The 25,000-nt window shown below is 39.4% G+C and overlaps 1 protein-coding gene across 2 annotated transcripts in view; it reads right to left on the reverse strand.

Annotated features, from left to right (window-relative positions):
* LOC138060348 (alpha-L-fucosidase-like) overlaps nucleotides 1-25,000 on the reverse strand; it is a 52,526-nt gene that overhangs the window by 19 nt on the left and 27,507 nt on the right. The window contains exons 1-8 of one of the 2 annotated variants that reach the window (XM_068906104.1): nucleotides 24,750-25,000; nucleotides 14,339-14,445; nucleotides 13,829-13,959; nucleotides 11,732-11,865; nucleotides 9,896-9,993; nucleotides 3,809-3,941; nucleotides 2,455-2,625; nucleotides 1-1,204 (exon numbers count right to left, since the gene is read on the reverse strand). The exon at nucleotides 1-1,204 is cut by the window's left edge and continues 19 nt beyond it; the exon at nucleotides 24,750-25,000 is cut by the window's right edge and continues 228 nt beyond it. In XM_068906104.1, coding sequence (XP_068762205.1) covers nucleotides 958-1,204; nucleotides 2,455-2,625; nucleotides 3,809-3,941; nucleotides 9,896-9,993; nucleotides 11,732-11,865; nucleotides 13,829-13,959; nucleotides 14,339-14,445; nucleotides 24,750-25,000 — 1,272 coding nt within the window. In that variant the 3' untranslated portion in view covers nucleotides 1-957. The remainder of the gene's footprint in view (nucleotides 1,205-2,454; nucleotides 2,626-3,808; nucleotides 3,942-9,895; nucleotides 9,994-11,731; nucleotides 11,866-13,828; nucleotides 13,960-14,338; nucleotides 14,446-24,749) is intronic. The other variant, XM_068906105.1, reaches the window with a different exon arrangement.

The following is a 25,000-nucleotide window of genomic DNA, read 5'->3' on the forward strand; positions in this document are numbered from 1 at the left end:
TCATCTCGAATTTCAGAATAACTACTTGGAGCTAATATCTTCGAGACATTACTTTTAAAGCTAAAATGCATAGCATGTACAGATACATACTAAATACATAAAAAGAAAAGCCACTGTACAAAATGCGGCCCTGAATTCTCTTTTAAAACCAGTAAACTCATAGGTACGGAAAAATCAGCTAGTGCATTTCGCAACTTAGTTGATAGGTACGAAAAAAGAACTAAGGCCATACCTGATTGTTCTAGGTTTATTGAGGGACAGAATGTAATTTCCGCGAAGATCATGCATAAGAGGAGGACGGGAGAGAAAACGCATTTTTTATATAAGCAGAAAAACCCTTTTAAAAAAAACCTACTTTTATAAAGTAATATGAGGAAATTTTGAATGCTCTTATTGCCTACAGATGTAGAGTTTCACTTTAGTAGTAAGAGGACAGGTAATCTGCAAATATAAACCTCGCTATTCTCTTACTACATTATACCGTTTCTTTGACACGAGGATTACAGAGAAATGAAAACACAACTTAGTCGCGAATTTTCTATGATAAAACTTGTTCAGAAATCCAAAATCTACGTTAACAGCACACACCAGACCTACTCCTGAGTATCTGGCTCGAAATCTTTACCTATGGCCGCGCTTTAGCCACTCAACGAGGGCCAGTCTCGTGCTTCTCAAGTTGCCTTACATTCTCGATGCTTTTCCCAAAATAATCCTATGCAGGACGCATTTTTGTACATCTGACCGCCGTACAGAATAACTGACTACATATCAATAATCGTGCAACAAATAGAATGATCGCAAAATATTTTTCGCTGTCGCTCTCGTTTTTCCAACTCCCAAATGACACCATCGGAGTGACCAAGTCAAGGGCAAATAACAGAAAAAAAAATTAAATTAACGAGTTACAAGGAATTCAGAACACATTCAAAATGAGTCAGTACAAAATGCACACAAATCTCAATGGACACCAATCATTTTAAAAACCCAGGCCCACTGACAAGGTAACTCGGAAACAGATAGTTCAGGAATCATTATGGAAATTCCATTTTTATCTGAAAGGGGCATCCAAGAGATTTTAACGTCTGGTAGACCAAGAAGGGTGACAGTTGTAGACTCCGACGTAACGGGTACAGAGAGATTCAGAACCCCTGTTGAAGGCCACTCCAGGGCAATAGCATAAATAGCTTCATTTTTGCTTGTATACCTGCAAACAGCAATAGAAAGGTTTAACGAGGACAACCCGTAGGGGATAAAGTTCCAAGTGTTGTGGCTGTCCTTTGCGAGTGTACACTGTATGTATGGGTGGGTATAGCAGGTCCACATCAGCTGAATAGCTGCTAAAACTTCAACCTGCTCAAGCAAATTTGCCAGTATCAAAAATACCATAATACTCTTCGTTTGTCCCTCCAAAATTTTGCATAAGCATTGTTTCCAGTTTCTCTTGGGACCATTGTAAGTCCCAAGAGAAAATAAAAACGATACTTAATATTATGGCACTTTTGATACTGGCTAATAAACAAACAAGCAAACTCCAAAAAAACAATGCATTCTTGATGCTTATACTCTTTTCCCCATTAGGCTTTATGATTAACAAAATAAGTGGATTGAGCGGATTTATAATAAAAACAAATTCCGATGATGACTGGTTTTTGAGGGGAACACATCAGTCAAATCGGCAGCTGAATACAGCTTTTCCCAAAAGAGCACAAGGAGCACACAAACACAAAAGCATTCCTCTGAAAGCACTTCCCAAAGCGGCTCAAATAATGAAATATAAGCATCATCAAGCCCCTCTTAACCTTCTTAACTCTTACATCGCCTGTATCTACAAAAACAGACGACAGACTTCACACAGAGGCCCCCTAACCCAATCCCTCCAGTGGACAAACACAGCAACAAAAACCCCAAACTAAAAAATAACATGACCGCACGGGGGAATTTAGCCAAATTCAGCGGCTGGGAACTGGGTCCCGTTTCTCAAAAGTGCCGATAACTTTTCGGGCCCGAAAAGCCACTTACGAGACTGCCATCCGCTTGTTTTGATAAACTAGTCTTTTAACATACGTTTTCAAGACTATAAAAAGCAAAATGATTGTAAAGTTTTGAGACTTGAGACCTGATGGTTCTTAAGATACAGAGGGAATTGTGACATCCGAAAAAGACAGGAAAGTTTCGGGACATTCGAGACACGGGCCCCTGGAAGCCAAATCATGCGAAACGTAAAAAATAACCCCTTAAAACACTGAAGGAAGGTCTGAATAAAATAGAAAATACCAAAAGAGGCAGGGATGGCCAAAATTGAAGAATATTAAAATGGATTGCAATTGGAGTTTTTGTGTTGTAATTTCTGGGTTAATGCTAAGGTGCATAGCGAGTAGGGGCGTGACACAGTCTCTTACAAGACACCTGCGTCTCATCAATCGCAAAACTGGACATAGAAGCTTTGCATCTTACCATATGTCAGGGGTAACGGTATCATTCTGTGCCCTCCAAGGCTTGCTGGCATAGATAGCTTCACCATTCACCCGCAACCAGTCTCCCATTTGTTCAAGTCGTTCTTGGAAAATAGGATCAATCCTTCCATCTGGTGTAGGTCCTACATTCATCAGCATGTTGCCACCACAGCTGAAAAAAAGACATGCAAGTGTCAAACAATTGGTGGCCTTAAGCACTGACAGTCGATAAGAATCGTCATCTTCACTAAGAAAATTTCCTCACTTTCCATTTAGGAAGGTTGCAACTTTTCATAAATTTCTTGAAAAACATCATTTGTTCCGTTCCTTTTTCCGTGGCTGTAGCAGCCGTGAGTTTTTATTCAAATGGGATGATATAAGAGGGAAATATAAAGAGCTACATGTACATGTATTGGACGTACCAACTAGTTTATTGCATTAAATAAGATAAGCGTCAAAAGCGAACAGGTTTTATCTATTTTAACGGATTGATTTCATAGAAGAAAGCGCTGGGCTTCAACGGGATTCAAGCACAGGACCTCTGTTAGAGCGAGTTTCAATCGAGTGTCGTAAAACCAAAACCAAAGTAACTACTTTGGCCAATCGAAAAGGACGGAGACAATCCAGTAAACCAATCAAAACGCGAAGTAATTACATGTAGCCGACACAAAGCGCGGGAAAATGTGTACGCGCGAGCCACGATTGGTTTTAGTTTCACTTCTGATTGGTTGACAAAATGGCGTGAGAACTTTGTACCAATCACTGAGTGCAGTAATCATAAACCAAAGTAATTATCTAATTACTTTCGACACTCAATTGAAAACCACTCTATGCCAGTGCAATGCTCTACCAACAGAGCGATGAAGCCACTCAGATAGGAGTAGGGGGTCAATGGGCCATTTCCGAGTTGCTGTTTGTCTCGGTTTCGAAGTGAGTCTTGGTGCTCAACTATTGTAAGAGAAATGAGTTTGATTTGCACAAGAATACGCAACTCATTAACATTTGAATGGTTGTGCACCAGGACTCGCTTTGAAACTGATGCATGCAGCAACTCGGAAATTGGCTATTTGAAGCCCCCTGAATTTTTCAGGTGTCTATAAAAGACAATAATTTTGCTTAAAAATTGTCCAGAGAAGTGCCAGAATCACATCTTTCTTTCTTCTACAGCCTACACTTTAAATATACATTCTGTCAAAATAAAATGTTGAACTAAAAGACTTGTTTACTCACTTTTCAATTTAGAAAATACTTTTCTCTTTTTACTCAACACTGGGTAAAGGGTTAGGATAAAAAAAAAAAAAAAAAAAAAAAAAAAAACAAGAAAGAAAAATAATTACAACATTCATTCATCTAACCTCACAGTTGATGCCAGAATAGAGGTCAAGTCATCCATTGTGAGAAAATCTGACACAACTGTGTTTCTGCGGTATCCCCAGGACTTCTTATCCACTGTCATGGCATCTTCCCATTTGTGCTTCTGTAAGATTCCTACAGATAGATAATGTACAGTAAAAAACAGTTCAATACCATCAAAGCCTTCTAAAGGCAGCAAAATAAAGATGACAAGTATTTAAGAATGAAAATCAAACTAATTACATTTGTAAATAACTATGTCAATGAGATAATTATAACTATGTTGTGCTTCAATGTTATCCTTGGTTTAAATCTATTTTTTGTTCTTTCAACCTCATCATCCTACATTATTATACCCAAGAACATTATTATTTTTTATAATTGCATAATAATTGATAAATGTAAAATTTAAACAAAATATTAATTTGAACCATAACAAGTCCATGAAAAAGGCAATATACACAACATCTGACTTTACCTAAATATTAGCCCGTAGGTAATATTTTGACATCTCTTTCATGTGTATAATTTATACACTAATTATCTCTTTGAAATTTTTATAATGATGGCATGGAGACATCGAAAAATCGCTAAACAACTCTGATATCACTGATTTTTATTCTTAAACGTTTAACCAACCCTTGTGTTATTTTAAATGATAATAATAACCCCATTTACACGACAGGAAAAAACGGCAAGGCAAGGATGAAAATTGGCAAGGGTAACTTTTACTCTAGGCAAGGCAAGGGTAAATTGTGTAGTGTAAACCGGCAAAGGATGCCTTACCGTACCAATTTAATTTTCGGTTTTGGGACCACGTTTAGAGGTTGACCCGTTTTTGAAGAAATTGGTGAGGCAAGGACGAAAACTGGCACCTTGCCCGTTTTAAAGAAGTGTAAACGCTCCCGCTTGCCTAGAAGCTAATCTCTGATCAATCTGCGCATGTTACAGCTCCACAACGCATGCTCAGAAGTTGTAGTAGATTCAAGGCGGAGAAAAGGAAGTGGACTGACGAGGAGGTAGGAAAGTTAATGGACTTTTGGGCTGAGGAAACTATTCAATTTTCCCTGGTTAATGCTAAAACTCCGAAGGAGAAAACGTCAGTGTACAAGACTGTACAAATGTAACTTGAGCAGCAAGGTAGGAAACCTAGTTTTATACGACATTCACGGATCAATCGGTGTCAATATTTCTGAGAATTGTTTATAGAAAATGAAATACTTGTAAAAGACAGCGTCTCTTCTATTTTCAATAGGCGTCAAATGTGATGTAAAGGCGATTATAAGCAAAATACGGAAACTTCGTCAAAAGTATAAACAGGAGAAAAATAAAACAAAGAAGAGTGGGAGAGCTCGAGAGCAAAAATGGAAATTCTTCGATAAAATGGACGGCATAATGGGTCACAGGGCTAACATTTCGCCACCTCTGGTCCTTGATTCAAGTACTGACCAGACTGAGGAAGGCAACATGTCATATTCGGAAGATGTCATTATGCATCATGGTAATTCCGTTTTGCTTTATCTAAAATTTATATTAAACTGTTGATTGGCCATGGGTATGTGCAGGGTGCACATAGACCATCATGTGAAAGGAGTAAGAGGTTCCGCACTTGCTTCGAAGGAGTAAGGATACTGTGGTGATGTACTTTTGTTTAATGATTTCGTAGTTATGAGTGATGCTCACACATGTTGTGAAGAACACAGGATGCAGCAGTTAAGTTGACCACTTCAGGTACCTCCATATCTATCCTCTTGGAAAATCTGCGAAATCGACCCTTCCATCGCCCGAAAGTGTTTTCGACTGTCATGCGCGCTCTGCTCAATCTGTAATTAAACACCCTTTGGCTCTGGGGAGTGTTCGGGTTTTCAGGATATGCCTTCAAAAGCCAAGACAGCAATGGATAAGCAGGGTCACCGAGTATGACAATCGGAACATCTTGATCCCCAATCCTTTCTCTAATATCTGGGAACAATGTTTTGTTGTTCCCTTTCTCATAGACACTAGAATTTGACAAGATGCGAGCGTCGTGAACACTACCTGGCCATCCAATGACAACATCCCTAAAAAGGTAGTTACAGTCTACCACAGCCTGCATGACAACACTGTGGTAACCTTTTCTGTTTACATAGTCGGTGTGGTCCTCCTTTGGTGCAATAATAGGGATATGTGTCCCATCAATAGCCCCAGCACACATTGGGAAACCCCATTTTTCTCTGTAAGTCTCATGGATAGATTTCAGCTCGTCATTCTTTGGAATGTAAATTAATCTTCCCTGCAGACTTTTAATAATGGCACAAGACACATCTTTGATGGAATTACAAAGGAATGCCTTTGATACTCCAAAGGGGTTTGCAATCGTTCGGTTCTCGGACGTAGAGGCGAGGTAGTAGAGTATCATTGCTAACTTCTTCCTCGCTGGAACGGCTTTTCGCATTGGAGTGTCATGTCTTGCTATTTCATGTTCGATTTAACCAAGAATAAACGTAAACGTATTTTTTGTGACACGAAAATTCTCATACCACTGCTCTTGAGTAAAGGTATTGTCAGCCATTCTAAACCAGTCATCTGACTTAGGATTCATCCAGATGTTTCGTTCCCTTGGAGGGTTAATTAGTGTTGACATCGCGAGCATGAAAAGAAACATTTTTTTTTCCTACGGCAGCCACGGTATCTCATTAAACTCTCTTTCCTCTTCAGTTCCTCACTTTTCTGTTTCTTTATTTCACGTTGTCGTCGTTTCTCTTCAGCCTCGTTTTTTTTCCTTAGCAAGGAGTTTACGAACATCAACAAGCTCGACGCCACCTCGACGCCATCTTTAATTTGCAAAGTGCGCATGCTCTGTTATAACGTTAAGCCTTGCCTGGAGCAAAATAGCCTAGCCCAAAACAACCTTAGCGAGGATAAAAAGATGTATGTGTAAACAATCCTTGCCTTACCAAAATGTTAGCTACCCTTGCCAATTTTCATCCTTGCCTTGCCGTTTTTTCCTGTCGTGTAAATGGGGTTAATGTAACGATAATAATAAATTGATTAATATTATAACAATAGCTATACAATTAACATTTAACAATTAAAGCGACATATCAAGAAGGTATCTGACACATCCTGAAGATTCCCACAGGGCAATCATGTAAATCAGTTGTAAAGAGTTCTTAGTTTTAAACTCGTAGAACTTAACTGATGATTTTCCATGTATAAATAGTTATATATCCATACATACCTGTACATAGATACAAACATACATACATAAATGTACATGTACATGTACATTGAATAATAATAATAATAATGATAATGATAACAATAACGATAATGACGACGATGATAATAATAATAGAACGCATCCTAATTAATTTTCGTTTTGCAGGCGCCAGAAATCGAGATTATTTGTGAAGACTGCAAATTGGCCACCCCTCTATGTTTTTTCAGGGGCTTTGGGCCTCGTTTTCGCGTACATCGACTACGTCATTCCTGTGCATGTGCTCTTTTCTGGCTATGTTTGTCGTTTCAGCGGTGAAGCTGCTGTGATAGGCAAGTTTATACCCATGTACATTGAATATTCATTTCCAATAGTACAAAATGTTATATAAAAGTCCTCTAGGTTGCATTCATCGAAGTGTGAGGGAACAGAACAGTGTACAACTCCCGATAAAAGAATTAAGCCGCAGTTCGTGTTGAGGTCAACTCGCTCGATGAAGAATCGCCATGCTGTTGTAACTCCTTGGCCTTATGCAATGAACCAAACAGATCTAACGAGCTATGCAGCTCTTTGGCTAGTGTACCAAACAAATTTACCGAGTTGTGTAGCTTGGCAGCCATTGTGCCAAACAATTTCAAAATTATTACCCAGTCGTCAAGAGCAAATGAGGCCTGCTCTACCGAGAGAAATTAGTGGATTGCCAAGCCATGGCAGAATAAATGCTACAGGTAGTGTATACACTCCTGTTCATGCTTGAAGAATGATACCTGGAGATGTACTTGTTTTCAAGAAATGTAATTTAAGTGATGTTAGCACCAATGTTGTAGTTTTAAAGAGCACTGAGAACAGTGGTTGCTCTTTTGTGAATTCTGAGAGGAGCCACTACATTCAGGATAGTTTTCTTCATACCAGTAGTTGTTAATTTTCATTTTTAAAAGGAGGTAATTTATGGCCCCTCACAATGCAAGTGATGACTCACCCTGGACCTGTCTAACTGACAGATTAGCACACATACGTAATTTAAATGCCTTATGATGTTGGTGGAAGTGGAGACTGTTTTTTCAAGTCAGTTTCGCATCAGCTCTATGGAACACCAGAGTTGCACTTTCAAATTCATATGGCTGGAATTAGGCATTTAAATGATAATCCAAAGTTATACATGTATGTTGAAAGTATTTGTAATAATTGCTGGGAGAACTACATTCCACAAATGTTGACACCAGGTACATGGTGCGAGAATATATTTATCCAGGCAGTAGCTAATGCTCATAACTGTGTAATTCATATCACTGACTCTGATATTAATAAGCCAGATGGTACAATTTCTCACTCTTGTTATTTCTCTTATCAGGAGTTGTACCACAGTTCCCCACACACTTTGATGAATGAAACCAAGACAACTATTGAATAACATTTCATACTATTGAAAATGAATATTCAATGTACATACGTATAAACTTACCTATCACAGCAGCTTCACAGCAAAGAAATACAAGCAACACCAGATGCACCGTTGAAACAACAAACATAGCCAGATAAGAGCACATGCACAGGAATGACATACATAATCTTCTATTTGCTTTTCTTCACCCAACCCAGTTTTCCATTATCACACTACATATCCTGTAAAACACACTTCCTAATCTTTGATTACTACTAGTAGTAATAATGATTATAATGCATAGATAGAAACAACAGACAAGTCACATGACCACAAACAGGAAAAGGTAATCAAGAACAGGGATATCAAGTTGTTTTTACTGGGACATCAGTTTTCAAACTGATAGAGAGATTCAGGCTCAGGGACCAGACATAGTGGTTGCTCACAGGAAGGCAGACCAATGCATGATTAGTGACAGAGCTACAGTATACCAGGAGAAGCCAGTGTCGCTGAGAAGGAGAAGGAGCAAACTGATACCGGTAAATATCAGGACATGAGGAGAGAAGACGACTGTGGAACGTTAAGACGATTGTGGTCACCGTGGTGACTGGTGCACTTCGAATGGTAACAGAAAATTTGGCTAGCCACCTGGAGAAGATTGGAGATTCTACAGAAGGCACCTTTGCTTGGAACTGAAAGATTGCTTAATATCAACTGGTAGTTTTAATTATTTAGTAGAAAATAGTTCATAGGTTGCGTTACATGTATATGCCCTATGCAACTAGTATTACAGTGCAATGCGTCTTACCGTGGCCACCTAACAAAGCTTTTTAAAACTTACAAACAAATCAGGGTGTGCGAATTTGATTAACAACCACCCCTCCTTGCAAAGTTCGCACACCCGTTAGTTGAACACCGTTGAATGGGTTGTTTGAGTTGATGTACTTACACGTGGTTGTCAAATGTGAAAGTTTGTTGGGAGGCTGGCCACAGTAAGGCACGTCACACTGTAAGACAGTTGGCATTTAGAAGTGTTTGGAACACAGTTTCAATATTACTATGGTAACACAAAATTGCGTTAGAACCACTACAAAAATAGGTTAGAAGATCAAATAAAAAAGGATCAATACTGAAACTCCCATGACCTTGTGTTGGAATTCATTTTTTTAATCTCCTTGGTTTTTTTTTTTTAAAGAAAATCCAAAACCACAGTCATGATAAAAAAGTAAAGAACTGCTTTTGTGTTGCCTAAAAGCTTTAAAACCAAAAATTAATGCAAAAACAACAAAAGAACAAGAAACCAAAAAATTTACCAAAACCTCACCCACCCCGAAAAAGAAAAAAAACTGAAACCATTATTTTTAAGCTCTGATAACTCTTTAACAACAAAATTCCTAAAAGTTGTCACAATCCTGAAACTGAGACACCTGCAAGAGTAATAACGGGTGATTTATGATATTAACTTTTCAGTTTAAAGGAAGTATAATTAAGACAGACTTCTGTACATACCTGGGTTATATCTGTCAGAACAGGTATAGGAGCCTCCATGGTGACACATGCAACCTTTACCCCAACGGTCATTAACCACAACAGTATCCTTAACAGGGCTAATAAAACATGTGATACCAAAAACATAATTAGACAACAACAGTTACCAGTTGAAAATCAGACATAGTTTGATGCTACCCTGGTTCGAAGATGAAGACATACATACATACATACATACATACCTACCTACCTACCTACCTACCTACCTACCTACCTACCTACCTACCTACCTACCTACCTACCTACCTACCTACCTACCTACCTACGTACGTACGTACGTACGTACGTACGTACCTACGTACATACATACATACATACATACATACATACATACATACATACATACATACTTAATTGACTGCTCCCCATAGGGGCTTTTCAGCGCCAATGAAACATAACGAAACGACGAAACAGAACAACAATAACTGTTAAGTATCCCAACTGGCCGGAGGCAAACCAGTTGGCTATTTACAAGTGCAGCTGGGAAGTTGAACCAGGGACTACCAGGAACAAGTTCAACGAGTGGTCAGAGCGGGTCTTGAACCCGGGATCTCCGGATCTCAAGGCAAGCGCCCTAACCAGTGGGCCACACTGCCTCTTAAACTCTCAAACTGGAACCTTGGAAAATTTCATGATCAGTAATCATTATGCCAAGGAAATCTCCATGTTTAGCTATCTTTAAAGGTGGCAAATAATACATGTAATATGAAATTGTGACTATTTTACCTGACACCTATTTGCACCTTATTATAGTCAAGCTATGTCTCGCATGACCAGTAGTTTTGAAATTTGAACTGAGTATTGAAATCTGCATGCCAGTTTTGAACTTTGCTCTTGAGATTCTGATTTCCTGTAGATATTTCTTTGATATACTGAAAATACATCCAATTAGGTATGAACTTTTGTATTATTATAAAAATCAATAAAATGGTGTTTGAAAAGTGAGAACTATTTGAAGTGTTTGATGAATTATCAAACCTCTGAATTATTTAAATCTCGAAAGCTCCAGAGAGGAATTGGAATATTCATTTCAGTCTTGTGCATACTGGTCATGTGACATAGCTTGAGTGTAAAAGAAAAGGGCATTAAGGTGGCTGGAACCAGTTTCACCACTTTAAGAGACATTCTTGTTAGAAGGGTTACAATTACAACACTGTATCACGTAACAGCAATGTTATGAATCCAAATGAAACACCAATTATTGCTTAACAAAATGTAGGTAATATTATGATGCAATAGGCTACCATGGCAACATGAAAGCTCTCCACAAACAGCCTAGATTTCGTCTTTACTTGCTTATATCTCAAAAATGACGTTGGTGACCCCCATTTTTTATTGCAGAATAGTAATTAGCAATCTGAGATAGAACTATCAGCCCTGAATTAGCTCCCAAATACTTCCTATTTTAATTCAAAAGGGGTTGGAATGTCTGCTTATACACAGTCACTTTTATGGTATGTAGCTGACTTCTCTGAGTGAAAACTTTGACACTGATCGTGAGTCACTGCAGTAGGCTGCTTATAGTTGCCTGACAGTCCACTAACATTTGGAAGACAGTGTATTAATAGTTGGCCCACTGTTGATTCATGAACACATTGGCCAATGCAATGATGGGGTCACATTTGTCACCATCCCCACAAATTTAATGGTGGAAGTTCACCGATTCTGGTGACTAAAGCATTTTCCTCTTTCTTGCCCCTATAATTTTTATACCCTCTCCTATTTTCCGCATATATTTCTATCCCTCCTATTCATTTCCCCACGGCCATTCTCGCTCTTATCCTAAAAATAACTCACCTATCATTATACAGCCATGCCAGAAAATTTGTGCTATTCCAGTAGGTGTCTTCGGCCTCCCAGTCACCATCAGACCAGATATATTCTGGCTTGTAAGTGTTAACAATGTCATACAACTGGGGGAGTGCAATTTGCTACAGAATAAGATATAACAATGTTTGTTCATAATTTTCATTTAATCCTACATTGCTTTTAGCCATCCCTAAATGTATGTCTCTTCCAATATTGGAGTTTCTGCCTTCAAAAGAAGATTACTTATTATCATATGGCTACAATAGTACACATGCTCTGATTGGCTGCTGAGTGGGCAAGATTTTCTTGTAATGACTGGGCATTATGAAAATTTTTCTTAGCTTGACAGCTCTTTTGAGTTGAGAGTAAAAACTACGAGCGTGTGGGCGAAAACAACAAATATGGACAAAGTACAACTATATTTTCAACAACTGAAAGAAAAACTAGCATACAGATACAGTACTTCAGTCTTTAGTATGAGCAACGAAGAGAGCCACAGCTTTGCTCCCTTAACTGGTACAGAAACACAGTTTCTTTGAAACTCAAACACCTTCATTAGGTAGCCCATAGCTGGGCATGTACAAAACACAGGTCACAGGTCATTGTTTTGCCCATACCGAATCGACCCTAAACGTTTACAAATGCTAACATTAAACCTCAAATCTTTTGTTTAGCCCTAACTGGGCCTAAGGTTAGCTTTAATTGATGTTTAGGATACTTTCTGTATTGGTAAAACAATGACCTGTCACCTGTGTTTTGTACCTGCTGCCTATTGCTATACTTTGGATGGTTTCAGTTTCAAAGTTCCCCAATTAATGGGGACATAGTTTTTCAGTGAGTGATTAACCCATTGACTCCCAGGGGTTCCCCACTGACGAGTAAAATACTCTGGTGTTAGAAGTCTGGTCAGTGTTGGCCGGTTTGGACGTCAAAGGGTTAATAGTGAAGATGGATTTGGAGCTCACATACTGTTCCCAGATGTACATAATTTGTACAGTAAAACCCGCGCCTAAGCCGCATCTTTTTGCCGAAACATTGGGCTCAAAATCATGTGTGTGGCTTAGATACGAGACCGAGTGAGGCTACTGGGCGAGCCAGTGAGCCATGCATATAGCTGCCAGCCATGCGTGCCATGCAAGCCAACATGCAAGTCAAACAGTTATTGAAAGCTAACCATTTAAAAATGGGTGCTTAGACTTTTAATACTGTTTATCAGTGCTATTTCAAACGGGTGCTTAGACTTGAATGCGAAACTCACATGGCTTGCATGGCTCACTGGCTCACAGATTGTCCAGCCCCTATGAGACCATTGCTAGCTTTCAGAGGGAGTAAACTGGCTGGTATGGGGTCACAAATACAGTAGCACTAAAAGCCTTCAGTAAATGTAAATAAAGATTAAACACATTGAAACCTGTTTTTGTCATTGCTTTCAGTAGAAACTATGTGAAATTTACTGGTAATACATGTAGGCCCAAACTTTAGGAAAATCGATTAAAGATAAGCTTTTAAAAGGTATTTTAAGAGTTGGTTGATGCAAATACACAGCATTACAATTTGGCAATTTTAACATGAACAACTGTAAACAAACAAACAACTCTTTGCCAGAGTGATTTTTTCAAGTTTTTATTTTTTTCTCAAAATCATGCTTGATAAAAAAGTATGCTGTGTGATTCAGTGGTAATTTGTATACCTCTCAATCTTATGCTCGGGCCTTTTGGCAGTGGGTTGATTTAGCTCTCATCATGAAAAAAAATTCATATCAGGAAAAATGACACATTTCACATGCAAAAGACAATGAACCGAAAACGTCTTGGAGAGACATACAAAGTAGCCGAAGGATTATATGGAATCTAGTACGGCTATAGACTGAATGCATAAATGGCGGCCAAAAAAATATTCTTTTGTTTATGTGCTAATTAGCCTCACTAGCCTCGTTTGCATGGACAAAATACAAAAGAAATGTTACTTGAGAGCGAGGCTAGTGAGGCTAATTAGCACATAAACAAAAGAATATTTTTTTGGCGGCCATTTATGCATTCCGTCTATAGGAATGGAGTACCATTATTGTCAGTGTAATATACTTACTCTAACGTAATCCTGAGTCTTAAAGCCACTTGCTTTGTCTTTAAGGTAGAGTGGGTGAAACCACTCAAACAGAGAAAAATACAATCCAAATGTGATGTTGGTACGCTTCCTGATGGATGTTGAAAGCTCAGCTGAAAAGTGGACAGCAAAAACTTACTTTATTTGAGAAATATAAAATTATGAAGAAAATTATTACAGTCTTGTATCATTGCAAAGGAAATTTGCATGGTAACAAAATATCCCCTTGAGATCAGACTTGGAATACTTTATTGTATTAAATCATCTGGGAGCCTTGAAAGATCTTGAAAAGCTCCCATCTACAATGAACCTTAGTCTAAACACGCTTAAAACATTTGTACAGCTTCCCCAAGATTCTGTGATGTTTTTACCAGGGAATTATTATTGGTTAATTATTCCGTGTCCCCTAGTATAGAAAGGATACATGTACATGTAATTGTTAACTCCCAGTGCTTCCTATGATTGACACGCAAGATCAGCTTTGATCCTTACCTACGAGATCCCTATGGGGACCATTGTCGACAGAGTTCCAGTTCCAAGATACGTCTGACTTCCAGTTTGTAAAACCTTCATGGTGCTTGCTTGTCAAAACAAAATATCTGGAAAGTACAAAGAGAACATTGATAGATGTTTGATGTTGTCCTTAAGCAGCTTATTTTCAAGTATAATACATGTGTAAATTAATAAACTGTATCAGTGAGGCCTTGGGCTGCTCTTGAAACCTTTAATCTAAGCTTTCGCGATCTACGGCATCATCAAGGAACAAGAAAATATACAGCATAGCGAATTTAAGAGCAATGAAGGTGACAACAATATACTAATATTAATGAGTAACATAAAAAATAGTAAATAACAGCTGTTAGTGTGTGTGTGTGACATATTTGCACACTACCAATCAGCCCTACTGAGAATTCAAAGATCAACTTCATCCACAACAAACAACGGATACCATAGATAAAACCAGGAAACCACATCAACAATGAGTCCTCAAAATCCCTAACAAAGAATGGTCATATCTATATAAAGATCCTGTTCATCTCACAACTACTCAGACACGAGATTACAAACATCTTTTGCAAGGAAGGCCTACTAGCAAGTGCCACCCACAACTCCTGAACACTACAACAAGCTCTCTCCAACTTCACCACTGAAAGCAAACTGCCCAATCCTAAGTAAAGAAACATATCTTAAAGTGTCACAAGACAATAAACAACCACAGCATCCATGTCAGATTTTTCTTTGGGTTTCAAGATCCTGCAAGGCATACCAAGGGTCTTCTGCCACTTGGATGATATTATTGTAACTGGCTGCACTATGGAGGAACACCTGGCCATAACCGGTACAGTAAATAAAAATAGCACAAAATGAGTTTAGTTTGCTCTTGACAGAACCACAGCGATCTTTTATCTCCAGCGTTACCACACAGGCACGGTGGCCTCATGGTTAGTGCGCTCGACTCTGGATCGAGTGGTCTGGGTTTGGATCCTGGCTGGGGACATTGTGTTGTGTTCTTGGGCAAGACGCTTTACTCTCACAGTGCCTCTCTCCACTCAGGTGTATAAATGGGTACTGGCGAAATGCTGGTCGCATCCCATCCAGGGGGGAGTAGAAATACTCCTAGTCGCCTCATGCTAATGAAACCGGAGATAAGTGCCGGCCTGATCGGCGTTCTGGCTCGTATGTAGAGACTTCACTTTACTTTTACGTAAAATCTTTTGTGTAATTGCAACTGATACATCCAGTACATGTCAAGTTTACAAGTGGTCTTTTGCAGCAAGCGTGTGTTGACCATGGTGTGTTCTATTGGAGACTGTCACCACTGAATCACGCCAAAAGATAAAACAAAGTAGAAAGCAAGGAACAAATTACCTTTAGAAAAACATTTTCAAATCGTAGAAGAATACGAAAATAGCAAAGGATTGACAGGAGTACGCACACTTGCTGAGAAATTAGGTTGCGGAAAAACACAAGTAAGTAACATTCTGAAACAGAAGACTCTTGTAAGAGAGGAGTATGAAAGAGGATTTTCCAGTGCGAAGAAGCATAACTGTACTTCACAATACTTGAACGTGAATGATGCTGTATGGGAATGGTTCAAGAAGAAAACCGAACAACGCATTCCAGTCAATGGTCCTATTATCCAGGAGTTTGAAACGAAAGGCTACCCTTAGTTCAAGGCGTCAAGCGGCTGGCTTACGAGATGTAAAGAGCGCCACAACCTTTCGCAATGCAAACTCTATGATGAATCTGCTGATGTGCCAGGGGCTACAGTGTACTCTTGGAAAGAGCCTCTTGGGTCTATTATCTCTGGATATGAGATGCAAGACATCTGGAACATGGATGAAACTGGCTGCATTTACCACGCACTTCCGGATAAGAGCCTTTCAGAGAAAGCAAAGAAATGCAAAGGAGGAAAGAAGTCAAAAAAGCAGTTAACTGTTGCTTTCTTCATTTCTGCTACTGGGGAAAGGAGAACAACAGTTGTAATCGGAAAGTATGCGAATCCAAGGTGCCTGAAGAATATAAACAAAGATGATCTTCCTTGTCAGTATTTGAATCAACAGAAGGCTTGGATGACATCTGATATCCTTCACAAGCTCCTCAGCCAGTTAAACAGCTCTTTCAAGGCCCAGAATCGATCAATACTTTTATTCATTGACTCTGCCAGATGTCACCCCTATGATCTCAAGGGATGCTATTCCAATATTAAACTTGTGTTTTTTCCTGTCACCTGCACATCCAAGCTGCAACCTTTAGATCTCCGAATAATCCAGAACTTTGAAGTCCATCACAGAAAGTAGCTACTTCGTCATATTATTACAATGACCACAGACCACGACAGTGCAACAGACATTGCCAAAACATTGGAAGTACTGCAGGCCATAAAGTGGATGGGGACTGCTTGGTCTAAGGTCAAGAACAATACCATTATCAAATGTTTTGCAGCAGCTGGAATTTCCAGCACTTTCTCAGAAGCAGCTACCGTCAGTACTGTGACAGGAGAGGAGGATCACTTTGCTGATCTTGATGTCTCAGTCGATGAGGAACTGGAGAATCTTGTCCAACAGGTTGCACCTGGAAGTGGAATCAGTACTTACCTGGAGTCTGAAAACGAACTTCCAACCTGTTGCAGTCTTCTTACTGAACATCAGCTGCTGGAGGCCATTGGTACTTCTCATGAACTCATGGAAATAGAGGGTGACGACGAGAATAAAATGGAAAAAGAAGATACCCCAGGTGAAGGCGAACGCTCAAACGAAACAACCACTTTGAAAAGTTTCAAGGATGTTCTGGACAGTGTCCAAAACATTTCTGCTTTTTTGATTCACAGAGGGAAGTTTAAGGTTGCTAATGAATTTAGTCTCCTTGGCGACAAAGTGGGGGTAGTTGCAATTCAAAGGAGAAGTACACAGAGCCGATTGGAACGATATTTTAAGACAATGTGATCGCTGATGCAATCAATAGCTGATGTTCAGGTTTTTCCTTGAAAATCATTTTTTTAGAAATGTAGATTACTGTACATGTACTTCAGTACAGTAGGAAACCAAAACAATGCATGTGTGGACATTGCTGCAACATATGATGATTGTTTTCTGTGTACTTAGAAGAACTACTGTACACAAAGGGTACATAACTCCAGTTCTGTTAAGTTCTGTTCTGTTTGTAAATAAAGTTCTGACGCTCTTTACTTGCGACAACGGGTCTGAAAAAGGTACTGGAGTTAATGAAAATGAACACACATGTGACCCCCTTCTGTAAATATGGTTTAAAATAAAAAAATTCTTGCACCCCGCTATCACGGACTCTCACTATTACGGACACCAAATCGCAGGCCTGAGGGTGTCCGCTATAATGGGAGTAGACTGTACATGTACCACATGGGCCCAAAATGGGTCTGTGGCACTGTCATAGAACAAATTTGTCCAGTCCTGTACAGAGTTAAGATGGATGACCAGGCCTGAAAGTGCCACATTGTGCAGTTCCATGATAGCAGCCTCATGCCCCTTGCAGCAGAAGCCACAGATGGTTGCGCCATTCCTGGCGAAAGAAAGTAGAGCATGTCTGCTGTGGTAGAGTCGGAATCAAGCAAGCAGGCATCCCAGGCGGCAATGTCCAGTGGGGAAGCCCATTCCCTAAAGCCTGCAAGTCAGCCCTTGATTCCTGATCCCATGTTGATTACTACCCGTGCTGGCTGAGTCGTTAAACAGCCACAGATTTGACAACTATGTTTGTGACTAAAGAGAACTGTGTTCCTGTTGGCATTTATGTACCCACATGCAATGTGATGCACTTTGCTCGCAAACTTTCCTATGAACTTCAGGAACTTTTACATGTTCAAAAAAAAGCTTGAAGGGAGGAAATTGTTAGATTTTTTCTTTGGGTATCCTGTGCATTTTTCCCTGATACCATATGAAGGCGAGGTGAATTTCAGTGACGAAGTCAAGGTTTTCATTTTGCTGATATTCACAGAGCCCGAGGTGAATATTGTTTTAGTATAAACATTAATTTCTTCGTCTGTCACCTCGATAAAACGGCTTCCGACCATCTTGAAAAAACCTCTTAGGTGATTATCGCGTAATAACCACCTCAACGGCAACCAATCAGTGCAGATAATTTTTAATAATCACCTATATAATTATACCAAAAGGTATTGTAAACATGATTTTGACTTTGAGGCGAATTAAATGAGTTCCACCATCATGTTCTTCACAGTTTCATTGCCAACACACAACAATCACTTTGTTCAAGAAAATGATCCAGTGAATTTACGACTTTTCAATAACACTACCTATGTTTACATCATGTCTTAAGTCACCTCCTGAGCTTTTTGCAATGCGCAAATTATGAAGGTGACAACATTGCATTGGTTTCACCAGAATATAATATAATTTTAAAAATCTATTATCTTTTACATGTACATAATGTGTACAATATATAATTCAAGAATAGTAACACTCTCCAATCCAGCAACTTTCTGTCAATTAAGTTCTCAATTTATTTGAAACAAAATAAGGTGAGACAGACACTCCTGCAAGGAACCCTCATAGAAGCAATTATTATTTTATTTTTTTCAGTCTCCCTTCTCACTCAAAATTTGGCCACAATACAGTGATTGGTAGGAACTCAGGGTTATCTTTAAGGTTTTAAGTAGCCGGAGTTTTTTGCAAAGTAGACGGTTGTGGGTCCGGAGGACCCATATGATGGGCTTTAGCCCATCGCTTCTAGGGGGGTCCGGGGGAAAGCTCCCCCGGAAATTTTTTGAAAACTGAATGCCGGAAAATGCATTTCCTGGCATTTTGGGCCATGAAACTCAGACATTAGAGGGATGAATCAAGCTGCAATTATACTATGAAAACCATGTTACTCAAAGAAAGACGAAGCGACATTTCAATAATACCACCCTATAAACAAAAAGTGGAGTGATATTTTTTGTATCTTTTTGGTGGTTTTGCTGGAGCTAACGAGCCTGGCAAATATTGCCACTTGACAACTTGTAAACATGGCACATACTTGAGGGACTAGACCAGCAAAGGCTTCTGATTGGTTGTTAAATAAAGAAGCTGATTGGAGGATACTAATTGGCCAATGGCGTAAAGGATGTTTCGATCCTGTTGAGGTGTGAAGATGACACACATTCGTTCCATTATGTAATTAGCGGAAAAATATGCTTGCGGAACTTATTTGTAGTACCGTATTTACCCGTGTATAAGTCGACCTTTTATGGCCTCAAAAGAAGCTCCAAAAATCGCCCTCGACTTATACACGGGTCAAAGATTTTGAGCCAAGTTCCAGCTAAGTAATTTATTCAAAATTAACATAATAATGTTGTCTTGGGCGTAACGAACGCAATGGACAAAAGCCGACGTACATTGTAAAAGACTTCAAAACGAATGTAAGCAATTCCAGTTGAAATAAAAAAGGATTTGTCCAACTCTAAATGTTGAAGATACTCACAAGCACAAATATGAAATAGACACTGGAAATTTTCGTTTTCCAAAGGCGGAAAGCTCTAAAAGGCATTTCTGTTTCTTCGAATAAAACACGATCGTTCAACGGCTTAGTAACCTGGCGCAATACCTCGTGTTTGCGTGCAAGCATCTTCACTCGTGTTGGCGTGAAAATGCTGGTTGGTAATGATTGTTTTTTATTCTTTATACAAACCTGGCAGATTGAAATGCTTTTCTAAACTTCGTATTGTCTCGTTTATGAGTTTTGTTTTGTTTGTCATTTGAGAAATTGTAAGTCAAGGACCAATTAAACCTTGCACATTTTCGCATCGTTCGCAAGTTATTTTCAAAGATTGACTCCTGCTTCTGTGATGTTGCATTGTGCTTATCCTCTAAAGCCCTTTATCCTTGAACAACGAAACAGGTGAGTTTGAGGTTTACATGTTCGATTTTCAGAGAACTTTTTCGAAACTCAAGGACAAAACGCCCGCATATACAACAGCAGCTGAACAACAAAACTATTAAGCGCTTGAGGCCCTGATTTTTTTGTGTATCCACATTTCCAGAAATCGAAGAATACAAGATTAGTGTCCCATGAACATTTGACAAAGAAATTAAGAAATTGCGTTTTTTGCCATCAAAAATGGGGGGTCGACTTATACATGGGATCGACCTATACACGGGTAAATACGGTAATTTCGAAAATTGAAAATCACTCGAGCGGTTTAAGAGTGATGCAGTTTTTTTCCGAAGAGTTTAGGAGTTCCGTAAAGCAGTAAGAGTTGATCAAGAGTGACGTTGGATAAAGATCAGTTGTCATGTTGAAGCGTAGAGATGCCCTCGAGAGGACGAGCACTTACGCGGGCAAGTAGGATTTAACTCTGAGGAGCGTTACGTTCAAGTGTTTAAATAAAGCCTACGAGTCCTCAGCTTCTACGTTCGATATAAATGATCAACTAAAAGGTTCGAAGTGAAAACGAAGGAGCGGTTAGTGAATGATCAGGGGCTAGTTTTGTTTCCGCTCAGTTGAGTTGTGGTAAGAGATGCGTGAACGCAGGCTGAGCGTGTTGCTAGCAGAACATCATACGTAAATTTCCTTCTGGTTAGAGAACAAACCTTTTGAAAGTGCTTCTTTGTTTACATGTTTTTTTATGATTGCGGCGAGATTAAAGGACGTTTTGTGCGGACTAAAACGTCCTTGGGTGATTTTTCCTTCCTGTAAGATACAATCGGTGGCTGTTTAAAGATATCGAAATCCAATATGGCGGACAACAAATCATATTGTTCCTACTTTCCCGCCACCGCAGCAAGATTTTTTCAAAACGAAAGTCTCAAGCATAACGTTTTTAAACTGCCCTTGAGTCAGAAGTCTTTTATGTGTTTTCAGAAAAGATAGGCACTGCAAATTTTTATTTTTATTGAGCCCAAGTAGTTTAGACCTCATAAACATCATCTCCTCTACATGTCTTGACTCTTCAAACAATGAAAGTAGCCGGCGAAACCTGACAGAGAAGCCGGCGAACTTCGCCGGCTGCCGGCTCTTATATACAACCCTGGAACTAAATAATCTTCAACTCAGAAAAGCCACATTAGCTCCTGGTATACATGTAAATAATCACCGCCTACACAAGTTGCAGCCTAAAGGAGCTTTGGGTTTTTTGGCTGGTTTTTCAGCTGGTGTTAACCAGCCATGATTTACCATCACTTTGAACTGTAAGATGCAAAATTGTATTTATAGCTTGCTCATGTCCTACAGAGTACGTAGAATGGAAATTTGTATCATTCTTCAAGTCACCTCTATTCATAATAGATGCCTGGTGAAACTCTATTGCCTTTAATTTCTTGACTTCACTTTAAGAAACTTTTTTTTTCAATTTGGGGCAGCCTAAAGTAGTTGATAAGCCAGATGCTCATACCAAAGTCTTTCCTTGGTCCTTAGAACCAAGTGTTGGTTTCTTTTTACTTCTTTATGCACCGGTCAATTGAAACCCCCACCCCCCCAGGTCCCGAGGAAGGGTGGGGGATTTGACATAGACCCTAGTCAAAAAGCATCAAGACCCCCACCCCCTGAGGCAGAAATTGAGATCAAATGCCCCTATCCTTGGGGTATGAAATTCAAAACAATCCAACATTTACTGTGGAAAGAAATCTCAAATGTTCCACTTTGGGTTTGTGAAGTTTGCATTTTAGTAACTGGTACAATGCATATGTACCACACATTTTTTGGAATGATTTCCGTACAGGTCCCTACTTCATTATGCATGCAGAATAAATTAATTACTCATTCGCGCTATTGTTTTGTAGAACAATACGTATACCCAAGAGAACCGAATATATACATGGGTAATTTGTACTTACGGGATGAATAAAAACGGATCTCATTTTTTCTCTCCCTCCCTCTCTCTCTTCTTTCCCTTCATCGCCCACACCGTTACTCGTTTTTGTCCCAGCTTTCCCCTTTCTATCTCTTCGTCTTGTTCTTATTTCCAGATCCCACTCGGCCTTTTCTGCCATTTTATCCCATGATATGTCACTCGCAGCTTGCCTTGAACTCCGACCCACTGTAAACCTCTGGATTACTTGTCCCTGTTCTTTGCCACTGAGCTAACGTGTCAAGTTGCTAATTCACACCTTGAAAATGATATTTATTTTGAATTCTGGCTGACTATTTACATAACAATAATACGTAATTATATACACGTGCCGCGCCGAGCACCTACAATCGAACTTACACTTGTAGGTTACCGTTAAGAGATCCCTGTTTTACTACTCTTGAAACAACCCATCCCTTTAATAATGCTAACCGTAACCCTAATTACGACTAAAGGCACTGTTTAGGCTTAAGGTTAGTCCATGTGATAGTTTTAGGTTTTCCAGTATTGCTGTGAACTGTGACCTGCTTTTCCTTCATGCCCCGTGCGTGCGGCACACTTATAAGTTCACTGCGTGGAAGAGTATACCAAGCTTAAAGTCTGATTGGTGCATCTTTCATGGGAAACTTTCATGCACGAGTTCATTGCAATTAAAATCGTTTCATATTTCCCTTCTTTTGAAGCAAACTTGTGTCTTCGTAATAATCAAGATGGCTACCGAAGTAAAAGGGTCACAGCAATGGGAGATTTGATCATTTGGAAATTGTCCCTGCTTTATAGCCTTTCCAGAGTTGTGCATACAGTGGTGCAAAGAAAACAATTTACTTTCGTCTTCCGTGTCGAAAACCTGTGTGAAAACGCAGTCAGTTGGCAAAGACAAAGTGCCGCATCGGGAGATGGATCTGTTTCGCGATGCTCAAGAAAAAACTGCAATGGATAGCCTTCAATCCGCCAGAACACATATTAATTTTCTGACCGTAAACTTTCCTTGAAAAAATATTAGCCCTAGCTACCTGTGGCCGGAAAGTTTACAACTGCCTACAAGACAAGGGCTAACATCATCTCACCGCAGTTAACCATCGCCTAAACTTCGTCGACCCAGACAAACGAGCCCACAGCAGGGCATTGAAGAGACATGATGGGGAGTGAAACGAAGTATGCCTCGTACGGGAACATCCATGGATCTCTACCAAAGCTATTTACTTGGAAGTATCATTGAGCATATTGCCGATCTCTACAAAGAGCGATAAATCGCAAAATCCCTCTAAATGCACCGTTCGTGATCCTAAATACAGGAAAGGAAAAAAATATACACTTTGCAGTTTCTCGGCGAATTTTTAAGCAGACAGGAAGAACAATTTCACGATGAAAAGAGCAGGTAGCCATTAAATTTCTTATGACAGTACTTTTATTTGGTTTGTTTGTTATGTTTGCGAATCTGAACCCTATTACAACGATTGCTTGAAACTCCACTTGTTACGCTTATTCTAAAACTGAAAAATTGGTAAAATTGCAGGAAAAGTGCCGAAATTGCAGGAAAAACTGTTCGATTTTCCGTATTTCAGACAGAAGTTCGACCGACTTTTTTTAAGTCCATATAGACTTAGAAAAAAAACCTCTAAAAAGAAAGAACAAAGCGCCACAGTCCCAAAGGACGCCTATTGTTATCGCTATTGTTTTCTTGAAACAAAGGAGTGTATGCATAATGAAGTAGGGACCTGTGCGGAAATCTTGCCCATTTTTTGTTCAAATATTAAAGACCATCTGATTACAAAACTGTCTGCAATGTTCAAAGTGAAATTAACATTAAGCTGCATATCACACATACTAAATTTGCCTGGTTCAAGTCAGGTTTAAAGGAACCCAGGAATTCAGATTGAATCTCATTTGCAGTGGATGGTAAAGTTAAAGAATGATATGCATAGATTAAAGCAACTCTTACCCTGACCCAATTTAAGGGTAGAAAATCAAGACTCAATACTCTCTTTAAGGCCCATACAAGCTATAAAGGTCTCTTTAAAATCACTTTGTTAAACTTGAAAACGTGTATTCAGGCATGTAGTACAGTTTTAATAGACCATATCTTTTTCCTTTTGCACATTGGGGTGGATACTGCAATTTAGTGACCCTTTTCTAAGGAATATCTAAGGATCACAATGCCAAAAATAATACTAAAAGGGATACCCTGAGCACATAAGACCAGCTGGTACCCGTTTCTCAAGGTCCCCCGAAAAGCAACTTTTCAAACTACGACCTGCTTATTCTGGAAAGCTGGTCTTTTAGCCGGTTAACAAGACCAGACAAAACAAAATATTTCAGCCTTGAAACGTTCAAACGTTTCCCTTCTGAAGATAGAGAGGAACCCGAAATACGCCCGAAAGGGTTTCGGGACTTCTGAGAAACGCCCACTGGTTGAAGAATAAATTATTATTTTCAACTCGTGACTTCCATATGACAACTTCCGTCATTACGTAAGAAACGTGGAAAACTCGGGATTTCATCTGTTCGGTCTTGCAAAGAAGTTAAATAACGAAATATATGTCCAAATAAATGATAAAATTGATAAAACAAACACACACCAACCTTGCACCCGAGCGAGCTAATAAGTCCGCCCACTGATCTGGGTCAAAGAATTCAGCTTTAAACATTGGAGCGAAGTCAGCGTATGAGAAGCCCGGAGGATAATTTTTCTTCATAAAATCAATGCACCTCGGATCCTTGCTTCCCTTCCAGTACCACCAAAACCATTCCGAAACGAAACTGGGAACAGAATATACTCCCCAATGCATGAAGATCCCAAATTTCGCCTCATCGTACCAGCCAGGGTTTGGTCG

This window comes from Montipora capricornis, chromosome 8 (assembly GCF_036669925.1).
Source record: "Montipora capricornis isolate CH-2021 chromosome 8, ASM3666992v2, whole genome shotgun sequence".
NCBI classification, from domain to species: Eukaryota; Metazoa; Cnidaria; class Anthozoa; order Scleractinia; family Acroporidae; genus Montipora; species Montipora capricornis.